Source organism: Labrus mixtus, chromosome 7 (genome assembly GCF_963584025.1).
Source record: "Labrus mixtus chromosome 7, fLabMix1.1, whole genome shotgun sequence".
Classification (NCBI taxonomy): Eukaryota; Metazoa; Chordata; class Actinopteri; order Labriformes; family Labridae; genus Labrus; species Labrus mixtus.
In genome coordinates this window covers 27525082-27540627 of record NC_083618.1, presented here as the reverse complement: position 1 = coordinate 27540627, position 15546 = coordinate 27525082, and the positions used below count along the sequence as shown (strand labels likewise).

Sequence of the window (15546 nt, the reverse complement as noted above, 5' to 3'; positions counted from 1 at the left end):
ACTCAACCCCAAACAATTCAAACAATGCGACTTGAGTATCCCTGTTTTTGTGTTTGTGCATGCAAACATCATTTTGTCCAGATTTCAGAAACTGGGATAAGCCCTTACCACGGCTGTGAGATTTTTCTACCCGGAGAAAAAAAAAGATACTGTTTTACCTGCATGCATGTCTTACCCCAGATTCTGCAAGCTGGCAGAAACAGGGATATTATATATCATGATATATTTATCATTTAGACAGGGATATGAAGAAAAAAAAAGGTTTCTCTGTGTGCATGCTAAGGCCATATCCTGAATATGACCAAAACTGGGAGTATAGGCGCATAACTGGGACGCTCAGGTCCATGTAAACGCACTCAGTCAGCTAAAAACAGTCCATAGTGCTGAATGGAACTGTAGTGATGTGTGATACTTCTTTGTGGTTTATTTAGCCTCTTACAATCCAAATCAATATTTAAATGTGCTAAATATGATAATAATATAAGTGTCGTTATGTTTGTCATATTGGTAAGTGCAGAACAGCACTGCAGTAAACCGAAACAAACAAGGTTTATTGTGATTATAATGACATAAAGATTAACAATACTTAAATTCATAAATGTTTTAAAGTTGTTTATATATTTTTTTTTACCACAATAAATGTCCTTTCCATCATCAAATAGGTGGATTTTACCCTCATGTTATTATAAATACCTCAGTCGTTAGACAACCAGGTCACTCCACCTTTGAAGTAGGCCTACTTATATGTAAACAAGAATAGAAAATCAAAAAGATAAAAACATCTATAAGTGGGTACTGGATCCAAAGTGAACAGACAAAAAGAGGCTAAAGAAATCCTTTAACGGGAGCTCCATGATTTGTGAATCTACGTGTTTCTTTATCCTCTTAGGGAAACAATACATTCGCTCACTTAGAGAAACACAAATCTGTGACACATTGTGCTGCCTTCTTTTCAGATTAAATTCTGTATCCACACATCTCTGCGTGGTTAAACGCTCTTACACCATTATTACTTTAAAGAATAATAGAAGAATGACTGTGAATGCTGAAAGGCTGTTAGTCTGTAGTCAGTCAAAGATGCCCTTGAAGATTAAGATCATCATCAAGTGCCGTGGATTGATGGTTTGTTTTTTCGCTGGTCACTGGTTTGTTATATTAAGTTCACACGTATCAGATGCACGATACACTTTTCTTCCGATTGCGATACACATGTACTGATAGCGATACTGATTCATATGTTTTTATTATCATAACGAGTAGTGTTATTGTTGTTGTTGGTATTATGTGTGAGGCTACACAAAGCTGTAGTAAACCTGACATGACATTGCATTGAGCTGGCTTCACGTACAAACAGGAAGCAGCAACAGCTGTCAGGTTTTCAAATTAAAGTTTTAAAAACCAACGTGTAAGAATTTGGCTTTTTATCACATAGAAGGAGCTGTTCCATCTCGTCTGAACGTCGTCGCGGGGACGATTTGTGGACACTCCTTACAGTTCAGTCTGAACGTCTTCAAAAGCGAGTCTGTGCGAGTTTGCAATGTTTAAAGTGCCCAAAGATCTTTCTCAATCAGTGACGTGGATCAACACCATCGGTCCGATATCCGATCCATAAATGATGTCAATATCGGACCCGATACTGATATAAGATCGGAGCGGTCCCATCTCTAGTATCATGAAGTGCATGCCATCACATTAGCTCTTGGCTGAAGAGATGAAGATATCTCTGGCTGGTTTCTTGTTATTCCAGTGATCATTAAGGCTTCTACAACAAATAAACGCTGGTTTGAAAACAGAAGAAAGTCAGCTTTTTCAAATATTTGATGTGGGGAGGAAAAGCACTCAAAAGTATATTTTTAAGGCTTCAGGACACTGACTGTAAACTTCCCTGTCTTTGCCAACAATACAATTAAGCAGAGTACTTTTCAAATTCTTTATTTTTTCAGTCAAATGAGATCAAAAGTCATAATGAATGAAGCACCAGTGTTGTTGTTGTGCATATCTGCAGATTTATTAAGCATACCAGTGATGGATGACAGTGAGTTTGATGAAGACAGTCAAAGAGAAGAAGCTCGGGGGAAGAGGATTTACGGCTCATAACACGACTACATTGGGAGTACAGAGATACAGCAAACCATCCACGACTCTTGGCGCTGTCACATATTGTTAATGAGTCATGTATCCATGTTTGCGACTGGGCTCCAGCCATGATATTGGCTCCGTCTCAGCCCATTCACAAAGGCAACTCTCTCTTTCTCAGACTCTTCCAGCCAGCAGTGTTTTCACGACTGTTTTTCATTACGTGACCATGTGATTTCTCTTAGCTGCTGCGGAGTCACAACCAGAGCAAAAAAAGTCTCCCGTGAAAACTCGAAAAGAATCTGCATTTGTAGTCATCATGGGACTACACCTTAATGATTCAGCTTTTTCCTCTCTTAACAGAAAGTCCCTTTCACTGACATGGTGCAAGACGCTGCACTTTTTCTCTCGCAAACCAGGAATTTGCAAACACTGGGATGTTTTAAATTCTCAACCCAGAGGCCTGTCAAGGCGCCGCTCGTGTTTGAGTTGTAGCCTCACGCTTCCATTATTCTTTTGTGAGCTTCATGATCCACTGTCACATTTCCTCACAAAAAAAAGAAACACAGGGTAGTTAACATCTCATCTACCCGCTGCAGACTTCTGTCCGTCCTCAGCATCTGCTCAGTGTTGCTTGAAGCTTAATTAAAATCATCTGTTGGTCGCCTTTACCTAGCGTGGGGTCACTGCGTCCAGACCCCCCCCCCCCCCCCTTAAAGACGGGGGAGGGGAGGAGGAAACGGAGAATGAAAGAAGAAACCCCTGATTTTGACCCTCAACCAGACTCCTTTCTCTACTTTCCTGCTCAATAGAAACATGAATTTATCACCACTAGTGGAGCTGCTGGGGGAGGGCCCCGGGTTGTAGGGTGTCGGGAGTCGGAAGATTTATCAACGCGATGAAGGGGGTTGCACACAAGGGGCGTCTCTGTGAACATGCTGGATAAGGTGGGGGGGGGGGGTGAGTTTCCTGAAACAAATCACAGTGATCAGATTTGGGTCATTTCCCATGTCAGTCAAGGACAGATATGGCGTAGGAAACGGCCATCGGGGACTGCCTAAACAGAGGTGCATTGTCTGAAAAGTATTTCCGTACCTGCTTTTCATTACTTTTTACAATGGCTTTTTAGTCATGCACTGCACAGAGTCACTTTAAATGAACGCTGCAGCAGAGGTAACTAAAGTGTGCCAGCAAACAGGTTTTAGGGGACTACTGCTTTCTGTCAGTTTTTTTACAACAGACACAAAGAATGGCTGTGTAAAAACTACTTCAGGGATATAACACATGAAAAAGCAATACGGGAGTTTAGCATGTTGTAATGTAAAGTAAGAGCTATTTACACTATATATTGGATAAGGAGTGTGATGGTTAGCGCAGCGCAGAGCTAACAGTTGAGCAGTGTGGTGATGTGATTTTGCCGACGAGACGCTCTGTAGAGTCACAGCATCAAATCTCTCTAGATAGCATGAAGGGAGAAGAAGAACAGTGAATGATTTCAGACTCGGTGAAACTCTGATTCCTAAGTGGAAGCAAGAGGAACGCTGATGCTACAGAGGAGATGAGATTGTTTTTGGTGTCCCCTGTGATTTCCCACCTTTTTGAATATACACTGCAGCTGATACAAAACTTTACAGACACAGCTTCAAGGGAAAGTGTTGCCCAGTTTTTCACTGTCACACAGAGCGGGTTAGGACATCTTCGTTGGAGAAAGCTCAAACGACTTGACCTAGATCCTTGCTTGTGTTGTACTTTCTCTCTGATGTACGTCACTTTGGATAAAAAGTGTCTGTTAAATTAATATTAGAATTATAGAAGAGTCACGATATGTTAGCAGCTTGGTGAGGTAAAGTGACAGTGCTAACATACTGATGTTTAGCAGGGTTATTTATCATGTTACCCTTCTTAGTTTGGCATGTTAGCATTGTTAAATAAAGACAGATCACAGCTGAGGAGGATTACTCTCACTGTAGCGGACAGCTTTTTGACCTGACCTGATGGTGGTGTTAAATGAACGGTGCAGGGATCGGGATATTTCAGTGTTAATCAGAGCAAGAGTAAATAATATGTCAGTATTCTCTGTCTCAATCTTAAAATGTTCTGTATCCACTTCAAGCACATGTTCAATAAATGAAAACAGTTTTTATTTTACCCAGATTTTTTCCAGCATATTTCTCTAAAGCAATAAACAAAAAAAAAAGTTTGTTAAAAACCTCCTCTGCAGCAAAGCCGACAACATAAATTAAGTGTTTTCTAAACTTAGAGCTGCAACTTTTCCAAGAAGGAGTAGTTTGGAGTAGTCAGAAGAGAATTCAAATGCAGTTCTCAGAGACTCAGACAGAACTTAAGTCAGGTGGCGAGCGTGTTGTGGTAAATGGTAAATGGACTTGAGCTTATATAGTGCTTTTCTAGTCTTCCGACTACTCAAAGCGCTTTTACACTGCATGTCACACCTACACATTCACACACTGATGGTAGTGATCGCTATGTAGTATCATCCATCAGAAGTAACTAATCCCATTCATACACCACCACCGAAGCAGAGGGAGCAATGCAGGGTTGGGTGTCTTGCCCAAGGACGTATCGGACATGTTGCCCAGCTGGGGATCGAGCCCTCGACCTTCTGGTTGAGAGGCGACGACTCTACCAACTGAGCGCTGTGGAGAATTTCCGTCTAAATTTTGTAGAATTTAGACGGAAAGCCTTCCGACCTAAGGGACTTTCCTGACTCCAAAGCAGATGTGACTTCAGCTACTTCCTCCTTTGTTATGGGTTCTAATAGTGAAAGTTTCATTTTTTAAAGGTATGAGGCAATGATGGAATATTTGCTTGACTGAAAAGTTTCTCTATAGCCCTGCTGTTACAGGGAGATTTGCGGGTGTGTAACCTGAAGTTGCATTTATTAAATGTTTCATTGATTTTAAATTTAGGGTAACCTTGCTGCGTCCTTCCAAGTCTCTCACTTTGGCGGTTTTCTTTAGAGATGTCTCCACACAGCCTGGAAAAGAGAGAACTAAGATCTTGCAGGTTTTGTTAGAAATTCTAAAAATAAAAAAAGTCCAGAGGAAACACCGGGAGGTTAAGAGGACACATGACGAACTGACACAGAGGGGAGTGAACCCAGAGCCTAAGTAGACACGGGGTAATCAAAACCAGGTGTGACAAACAAGACGGGTGAAACTGAGTGGGGGGGTGGGGGGAAACACATAAGGGCAACAAGATGTGAAACACTGGGGGAAAGAACTACAAAATAAAACAGGAAACACCAAAGACCAACAGAGATCTCGGGGATATAACAGTAACAACAAACACAAGAGAGGAAAAGACAAAATAAAACAGGAAGCAATACCACATAAATAAAAATATCAAACTAAAGCAGAAACTCACTCGGCCTTCACACATGTTTCAATGTCTGAAAGCTTTCCCTGCAAATAGCTTTAAAGCTGCACTATTCAATATAACAATACTATATCAACAACTGATGACTTGCAGTAGGTAACTGAATGAGGGCTTATTTGGATCATCCAACAGCAAGATATAGCACAGGTAGTCAACTTTAGGAGTAACACATTTAGGGGGAAATGAGGGCTGATACCGATGTTCAAATCAAATCTATATAAATAAAGTTGATTTGTATTTGATTTGATGTTAAAAATAAAACTGTAGCCGATTTCAGATTCTGATACTGATGGTTTTTTTATGACTTCTTCTGGTGTTAGACTCCCGCAAGGCCAAAATGTTCTCTCATGTTTGACTATGAAAACAGATCAAGGTTTGTTCAACAGGTGACTTCCTCCGCCCAATAATAAAAAAAAAAAGTGAGTGACACGACCGCTGCACTCAAAATGATGATTTTTCAGTGATGTTTATGGTCTTGTCTCCGTCGCCCCCTGCCTCGGTCTTGGTCTGGACTCAGTCTGGATCCCTAAATGTCTCGGTCTTGTCTCGGTCTCGGAGCACTCTGGTCTCTGAGTATGTCTTGGTCTCGGTTAGTGTGGTCTTGACTACAACACTGCTGATTATTAATTAGGACTGATTCATTCCACACTTTTTGCTGACGTGCCGAAGTTTATCAACAGGGCCGACATCGGCTGAAACCGATAATGAACCAAAGCATCTGCATCATTAGTTTCATTCCCTATGTCCTACAGTCAACATGTCAAGGTGTTCTTAAACAACATACTGAACCCCAGATTGCTTCCAGGAGCTGAGCTTTAAAGGCTTTATATTTGATTTTTTGATCCAGCAGATGTCGCCCTTGAGCACCAGCATGAAACCAAAACAACTCGCGGTGCATTGTTGTGTTAGCATGCTAATGCTAGCGACCTTTATTATGCTCGTATCGTCACACTGCATGTAAATTTACCTGAAATGAGCGTGATCTAGAAACACAGTTAAGCAGTGAGTACAGTATGTTATTCTTCTTTTCTCTAGTCCCTCAATTAAACAACTTTTATACACAAGGGGATGCGATGGCCGGCCGTCCAGGCGATGTAAACAAACTGAAGATAGGACTCTGAAAACTCTGAAAACATCACAGACAGTGGGACTCGGGTGTTACACCCATTGTAGACAGTCATGACTCACAGAGTTATTTTCAGAGGATATACTTGATTTCTATTATATTTAAGTGTGAAAAATCGCATATAAAGCCTTTAAGTGCAAATGTGTATCCAAATTGTAGAAATAGCATTGATAGCATGCAGTGTAACACACTTTAAATGGTTGGAATATGAAGAAGGTGCTATGTAGGAAAGGTCTCAAGATTCATTTTATTCATCTTTAAAATATATTTTCAGTGGCTAACCAAGTTGTAAATTCAACGAAAATGCTGCACCGTTATCTGTTCATTTTTCAATGAAATAATCTTCACAGACTCCGTTATGGGTTCTGTCGTTATCCACATCATATTTAAAAAGGTAACAGAAATGTATTCTGACACGTTGTAAACACTGTTGTTGTTGTTGTGGTTCTCCCCTCACAGTGACAGACATGAGGTTTACCTGGGGGATGAAAACTCTTTGAGCCTCACCTTCAACGCCAGGAACGAGGGCGAGGGAGGGGCGTATGAGGCCGAGCTCTATGTGGTGCTCCCCCCGCAGGCCGACTACAGCGGGATAGCACGCAACAATGTGGTGAGACAAACTGAAACTACACCTCTCTCCCTTTCTGATGTGTGCATGAATACAGGTTTTTATTAATGTTGCTTTATAACTGAAATCTTTATTATTACTGTTTTTCAACTTTAAAGGAGCAATATGTAACTCTGACACCCTAGTGTTTAAAATGGGTACTGCAGTCTAAATTCAAAACATTGGAGAGGGCTGTCACCCCCTCCCCCCACCTCCCTAGAGTCGAGGTGCACGCAACCTGTCAATACAGTGGACACAGGAGCTCCAGTGTTTAGCCAGCTTTGCATCTCCATTTTTTAAAAGCATCTCTAATATTTACTCTAGTTTGACCACGTTTCTGCTCATGTGTATCGAAAAATTAAAGGGATACTTCACCCGTTGAAACATGAATCTGTATTGACATTGGGTCATATATGTAGTAGAAATGTGAAATACATTTTGAAGTTGTTGCCTTCTTGGCCGAGAAAAGGCAGAAAGTGACTTTTTGGCTCATGTGGATGAAAGACACCAAATCCCAGAATGCACAGCACCGTGGGCCACTCCCACTAAGGTCAGGTTTACGGACATATTTACTTCAACACATAAGGCCGTTTACACAACAGATTCCGAGATTTCTTCCAGAAGGAATTGGTATCTTGTCCATAGGCAAACAGTGAGAGCACCGACACTACCAGTCCGCCCCAGCTCCAGCCGCCCGCGGCTCCTCATCCTCACCGCCGCCGACAGGCAGGCCTTATGTCTCGGCTGCTGAGTTGGCATTTAATTATCTGACAGAAGCACTAAGTCAAAAAAAAACACAAGAAAAGAGAACATTTTTTTGGGCAGAAAGCACATCATCAAAATAGTCATGAAAGCTTTCTGCCCACCATTCTGTATAATGAAGTCTCCTATAAAACCATGCAAAGTGTTTAAGTTGCTGTTTTTGTGTCTCGTAATGTTTTCGTCTAATTGAGAGTTGACAGTGTCGAATGTTTTTGCGCTTTCATGTCCTCTCCAGAGCTTGACTCAGCTGACGTGCAGCTATGAGGCAGAGAACCAGACCCGCTATCTCCTGTGTGATCTGGGAAACCCCATGAAGTCTGGGACCAGTGTAAGAGCCAACAAAGCCTACAAAATGACTTCAGCCCTTTTTTCATTATTTTGTCTCGGAGCAGTAACAAAGCCGAGACAAAGCTTTGCAAAGTGTTTTTCACTCACAAACTTAAAAAAAACGTTTTTTTTCATTAAACTCATAAAACATTAAAAAAAAAAAAACACATAGATCAAACTTTCATGTAGAAATCCAATCACCCTGCTTCCAAAGCATGGGGAATATGTAAGACCAGACGAAGAGATCAAGGCTATGTTAAGGATTATTTCATCTTTTTTAAGTTTCTTTCGGGTGGAGGCAGCTAAAACTGTCCACTCATTTGGACAAAAATATGTTTATGGGAAATTAGAAAAGTATTGAATGCATTGTGAAAATGTAGAATTAAGTAATTCTCTATCGAATACAAGACACCTCTTTTCATTTGTCATCCTATTAGTTTCGATGTTCCTCCTGTTTTTTTTTTCATATTTCCTCTGGGTCATCTTCTAGTTATGGGCCGGCCTTCGGTTCACTGTGCCAAGACTGAAGGACACCCAGAACACTGTGCAGTTTGAGTTCCAGATAAGAAGGTAGCTCTCTTCAACCTTTTGTTCTGTTTCATTTTGTATCTTCAAATCCAGTTTAATATTTGTAGGTATTAGTCTTATTTCTCTCTGATAAATTGAGTTGATGTTTCGTCTCTCTGCTGTGTCTCTTGTAGTAAAAATGCGAATAACTCGGAGAGCGAGGTGGTTCTGTTGGAGCTGGAGGTGGCTGCTATGGCTGATGTCATTCTGCAGGGGTGAGGGTTCATTGGCCGACTCTTCCACTACGTCATCGCATCACTTTGAGATAATGAATCTTATCATGTTAGTGCCTGCCAAGGTAAAATGCCAAACGCTGTGTTTTTTTCTTCTGTTGCAGTGTTTCACGGCCAGACAAAGTCCTCTTCCCTCCTCCAAACTGGACTGTGAGTCAGAGTCTGAGGGAGGAGCAGGACGTCGGCCCCGAGATTCTGCATGTCTACGAGGTGTGCAAGGTTTTCTTACAGACCCTCTCCGACAGTATCAGATGCCTCTGTACAGTCTGATCTGAAATCGCTGTTTGTTTTTAGTGATGATTGAAATGAAAAAAATGAGGTGTGTTTCTTTTTGCTTATAAATGTGACGGCGAGCATGGTGTGCATGGCATCGTACAATGTGATACCTGCTGTGGCCGATGGCATGCCACCAGAGTTTCAGCATGCCGGTGCTCCCAAATTAGCAGGCCAAACGCCCCCTTTCTGATCCCGAGCGTTGCTGTATTAATGGACTGTGTGAAGATAAGGGTCGTCAGTGGGGTTGGAAAGGTCCTGTGACAGTCAGCCATGTCTCGCACTTTATCTCCCAGGCTAGTCTGATGGCCACCGTCATGAAAAGTGACTTTAAAAAATGTAATTGTGACTGGGTACAAGGCGAGTATGAAAGAAATATAAATGAACACATGTACATCCCCCTTTCTATTTCAAATAATGAGAAAATAACATTTCTCAACATAATCAGTTGGGTATCTCAGATAATCTAATACATTGTTTAATTCATGTGATTTTGCATGAGTCATACTTAAATTTTTTTTTTTTTTTTTTAGATATTTTAGAATAAATATTTTAGTTTGAAAGTCAAAAAGTCGGTTCCAGTAAAGTGTCTTCCTTTTTAAGGGACAAAGAAAGTGTATTTTCCACACTCCTCTTTCATTTCAGTTATATATGATGTAAAGAAGTACATTTGATATATTTTCATATACTTGCGTATAAACTGCTGTGCTGTGGCTTTCCTCCATAAAGATCGTCTTCAGCAGGTGTTTGCAGAAACATGATCTAACTTCAAAGTTTCTCTCTCCTGTTTCAGTTGGTGAATAACGGTCCTAGTTTGGTCAGCCACTCCACGTTAAAGGTGAGCTGTCCTCTGAGGGCTCCTGGCCACGAGCTGCTCTACCCGGTGGAGGTGGTCACCGAGGGCCCGCTGAGCTGCTCCTCCAAACACACCTTAAATGCACTGAGACTCAAGGTGAGGACACACACACACACACACACACACACACACACACACACAAACACACACACACACAGCTTTGTTGGCATGGCGAGCTCATTACCTTGGTCTATTTCTGGCTTTGAAAATCTGATTGTGTTTGTAAATGACTCTGTCAATGTCTTTTGCAGCTCCAGGCTCCAGCAGCAGCAGAAGGTCCAAGGTTACTGAAATCCAACAGTGATCATCACATCCGGAGGAGGGAGGTGTACAGTGACGTCCTGACTGAACAAGGAAACCTGGTGAGAAACACACGGACAGAAGGAAATGAATAAAAGATTATGTGGTTTCAGCTCAGCAGTTTTAATAATGCTCCATGTCTATTATTGGACACTGTCAATTTTAATTTTTTTCTTTTTTACTTAGTGAGATCATTTTTGCTCCTTATCAGAATAGATCAGCTGACTCCGTGTGTCCCAGAATAAACCACAGGAGGTGTTTGTGTTTCTCCCTCTGTGTGCTGCTTGACACGGCAAACGGAGGGGAATCGTGATGACGCATCTCTCGAGAGCTCTTCCCTCTAAACCCGCCACGACAGAGGCTCTCAAATGAAGTCAATGACTCTCGTGTATTGATTTCCTCGTCTTCATCAGGCTCATGTGGCCAATGAGATTGTAGGAGGGGTTAGCGCTGAACTTGAAAAGATTAAAAACATGAAGTGAGATTACAACAGAGGAAATGGAAATGACATAATGAGCTCTGTTCATCGTCTCCTGCCGCTTGCTGTAATTGTGTCAGAAAAATAATTGGATTGTGATTGTGGTTCACTGGGCTGTGGCTGAGGCGTCACTGACTGTAACTGAAGAAACAACCACATGTTGAATATGTCTCCAAAGAGCCGACGATGCTTGCAGTACAAAGTTATTCTAAGCAGCTTCAATTAGAGCAGAAAACACGAGTTGATTTGATTAGCTGATTAAAACGAAAATGTTATTTCTTACTGTTTTTTGCTGACTTTTGCTAAATATCAAAAAAGAAACAAACATCAATTTTTTTTGCAATCTGCTTGGAGCCAAACTCTGTCAGACTTTGATTTAAAGTCCCAATTGAATTTATGCAAAATTAAAACGCAAAACATGTTACTTAGTTTTTCATTTCTCTGAAACTGTTTTGATTGTTAATAGAGAGAAATCTGGACCTGATTCCAGATCTTTTCATTGACTATTTCACTCCATGGGTTACATAACTACTTCACTTTCTAACAATGGACTTCACCATTTTTCAGAACAAATCCCGCGCCAGCGTTTGTTTAAATAAGATACATGTAACTATATAAGACAGCCAACCAGTGTAGGGCTTCCATGTAGAGAGTGTGTACTAACTAACGTTATAATTGTTTAAAATATAGAAGAGAAAAAGTCGTATATGAGCCGCTGTAAGTCGTTTTGTTTTAATAATTCAATAAGACACCGTCAGTAGATGAACACATTCTTACTGAATGCGACATGAGGCTGTGTTTTGTGTGTTTCTGTGTGTTTTTGTGTGTTTGACTGAGGCTCTGTCCCTCTGTAGACGTGCTCCTCGGTGGAGTGCTGGCAGCTGCAGTGTGACGTCGGGCTGCTGGAGAGAGGAGCCAGTGTTATTCTGACCGTACGCTCCAGACTGTGGGCTGAAACCTTCATCGAGGTGAGACTGCATGAAAACACTGCAACGGCGCATGTTTGGGATGTTTCTTATCCGTCAGTTACAGGAAACTCAAATCGAAGAGGAGAACACGCCAGAGGAAGCGAACGTCAAACAATCTGTGTTGATATACTGCCCTCTGCTGGGCAACTCACCAAACCAACACACACTTTACGCTTCTCACACACACAGAGACACTATGCACTACGCTGCACACTCATTTTCAAATACGTCTTGCCAGTTATAATACAAGAAAAAAAGTCATTTAATTATCCATGTTTTTATATCCACTTGATTCAATTACTGTAACTCACTTTATTTTGGTGAGTGCAGCAGCCAGAGTTTTAACACGGTCAAAAAGAAGAGATCACGTCACATCTTTATTTAACAGGGTTAGTCCCTTTGAGATCTAAGACCTCTTTGACCTCTTTTCCAAGGGAGACATGGCCAAAACAGTCATCAGCACAAACACAACGTTACAGACAGAGACACAACGGGGGACAAAGAGTCCAAAATCTGTGAGTCAGTAGTTTAAGCCGTCAAGCTAAAAGCATCGACATCCTATAGAATCTGCTTCCATGTTTTTCATTTTAACATTTAAGAGATGTTTGTGTACAAGGTGTTTAACCGTTCAGAGCTCCTGTCCCAATATCAGCCGGTCATAGAGCTAAGATCGTCTGAGCAAAGGCTTTTCTGTCCTCGTCAAGATCAGGGACAAAAGGTGTTATGGTGATACAGCTTTCTCTAATGAAGGTCCAAAACTTTGGAATGCTCTACCTCACATCCAGACAGTTTTAAAGACTCATCTTAAAACAAACTTCTTCTCAAATGCCTTTTTGATTAATTAAGAGTTTGAGGGGGCGCAGGTGGCCTAGTGGTTGGTGAAGGCGCTCCATTTTCAGAAGCTGTGGTCCTCTAAACGGGCGGCCCGGGTTCAAATTCTGAATGAAGTGTTTTGTTTTGTTTTAATTAATGCTTTGTGAAAAAGGGGCAGATATTATAAGATACGTCTTCTTTCTGCTCCTTTTCATTCAAAATTTGAGATTTTACGTTTGTTTGTTTTCAGCACAGTCCAGTAATGTCACAAAGTCCAGATGCTGCGTCACAATTAGAGGTGATTTGGTAAACATCTGGACATAATAGGATTTCTTTTAAGAACCTGAAAAGTGCCCCAAAATATCAAGTACATTTTGCAGCTATTAAATAAAATGTTTCCTAATCTTACTCTCTTCTTCTCGTCCACAGAGGGCCTATAAGCAGTACGTTCTGGAGTGTTCTGTTCAGTACAACGTCGACAGGATGCCTTATTCTATTCCACCCAAGTTCAAGCCATCTGGGTCCAAAAAGGTCAATTTAATCTGATCCATTTTTACACCATCCTGACCTCATGAACCCCAGTATTATTATTGTACATGTGTGTGTCAATGATGGAGGTGAATATTGAACGCTGTGGTTTCCTGTTCTTCAGGTGGTGACTGCTGTAATGTGGAACAAGCCGGACAGTTTGTTTTATGTTCCAGTGTGGATCATCATCCTGGCTGTTCTCGCTGGGTTGTTATTACTCTCCTTGCTTATATATCTACTATACAAGGTAACACTGCTAACACCATTACCACATAACTATAACAGTGCGAGCGTTTACACAGCTTACAAAGACTTTAAATATGTTATATCAGAGACCAGATCACTTTTGTTTTTTTACATCTCTGTAGCTGCTATGGGACAGCTACATCCTGCCAATGATCATATAGAGAGTTCATCTTAAAGGCTTTGATGGATTACTGCAGGAGCCTTCCTGGCAATAAGCCTGCGTGGGAAATGTCTCGTCCAAAGTAGAAAGATGCTTGAAAGCTAAAAGACACTTAACACCACAACAATGTAAATCTAATGAAAGGAGACTGGAATGCAAAGACACAAAACAACTATAGAGACACATCACCTGCAATGAGAAGCAACACAACTACACAGAGACACTCAAAGGGGAGTCTGTGGCTCGGTTGGTAGAGTTGCTGTCTCTCAACCGGAAGGTCGGGGGTTTGATCCCCTGCTCCAGCAGCAACATTTCCGATGTGTCCTTGGGCAAGACACTTAACCCTGTATGAATGGGATTAGTTACTTCTGATGGTCTCTCAACATAGGAAGGTGTGTAAACTCTACAAACTCAAGTCCATTTATCATTTACAACTTCAAAGAGACAAACAACACCAACAAAAAAGACTCCAGGTCTCATTTTTACCAAGTGCAATTAATAAGTTAAACAACAATTAGCTATTCGTTGCTCTTTTTGCACTTGAATTGCACATTTGCACACCTCCACTTTGCACTTTAATAACTTGAATTTCCATTCTGGTACGGGCTCTCGACTGATTTTATTGCGCTGTTTTTATTTGGTTTTATATTTTGCTGTGTTGTCTGATTTTTAAAAAAAAATTGTTTTGGTCCATGTTTTTATGGTGATGTTGTCCTTGTGTTTCTTGTCATCTGTGTGCTCCTGCTGCAACGCAAATTTCCCCTTGTGGGACAATAAAAAATCTGAATCTGAATCTGAACAAAGAGACACAAAACAACTACAGAGATACACAAATGCACTAAAAAGAGACACAAAACAGCTGAAAATAACCGTCTGGCCATGTTTTGTTATTTAAGTTTTTTTTGCTTTGTGTGTCTTTCTATGTGCATGTCTCGCTCCTATGTTTGAGTGTAAAAGCAACAAAGGTCATAGGAAACACATATTTGTATTCATATCCCTCCCCACAGTCTTGATAAATGTCTGTCTGAGTTGTTTCCAATCATTCTCCCTCTCCTTGTCTCCCTCCAGATGGGCTTTTTTAAACGATCAGATCCGTACGGTACGACCATGGAGAAGGCCCAGCTCAAACCCCAAGCGTCCTCTGAGGCGTAGACCCGGGACTGAGCCTCCCTGCAGCTGTTCCAAAGAACTGGAATTATCCCCAAACAAATAAGGAAACTGGCTAATGATGAGCAGGCTACCCATTTATGAATGGACACAGTAACGGGTGCTGCATCACTGGAATACATAATGTCTGGTGCTGCACTAAAACGCCAAAGCAGGAGGGACTACAAGTTGAATATGCACTGCTTTTTGAACATGAAGTTGTTCAAATAGAGCAACAGACATGAGGCAGATTTGCTCCTTAGAAGCTCGTCGCCGTGGAAAACTTTTCAACTCACACATGATCTGAACTGGAAGAACTGAAGCATCGCAGCCAACGCAGGAACAAGAACACAACCTCCAACAAAAGGCACTAATACAACAGTATTTCTACATTCCCTAAAGGTGTAATTCAACAGTTTGCAATCCCATCATTTGATATTTTTGAGATTCCTGCTTTTGTATGATTTATACACCACTTTTTATTTATGGCACAGTGTTTTTGCTCTCCATTGTTGAATGTTATACCGTACTGTCTGCAGGACAATCCTGATCAAACTGCAATGTTTAACTTGAATTATTCCTCTCCCATATTGGGAGGTGTTCTGTGTATGTTGTAATGTATGTAATGTATTATTGTGTTATGACCCGTTGGTGTCCAGAATAAAGCCTCATTTTGTATATCCA

At 41.1% G+C, this 15546-nt stretch overlaps 1 protein-coding gene across 1 annotated transcript in view; it reads left to right on the top strand.

Moving 5' to 3' along the window:
• LOC132977078 (integrin alpha-5-like) overlaps positions 1–15546 on the top strand; it is a 44323-nt gene extending 28777 nt beyond the window's left edge. Inside the window, exons 20-30 of the mRNA XM_061041461.1 lie at positions 7058–7208; positions 8203–8295; positions 8785–8864; positions 8996–9076; positions 9199–9304; positions 10161–10319; positions 10475–10585; positions 11856–11969; positions 13212–13313; positions 13435–13557; positions 14785–15546. Of these exons, the coding sequence (XP_060897444.1) occupies positions 7058–7208; positions 8203–8295; positions 8785–8864; positions 8996–9076; positions 9199–9304; positions 10161–10319; positions 10475–10585; positions 11856–11969; positions 13212–13313; positions 13435–13557; positions 14785–14868 (1204 nt within the window). The 3' untranslated portion in view covers positions 14869–15546. The remainder of the gene's footprint in view (positions 1–7057; positions 7209–8202; positions 8296–8784; positions 8865–8995; positions 9077–9198; positions 9305–10160; positions 10320–10474; positions 10586–11855; positions 11970–13211; positions 13314–13434; positions 13558–14784) is intronic.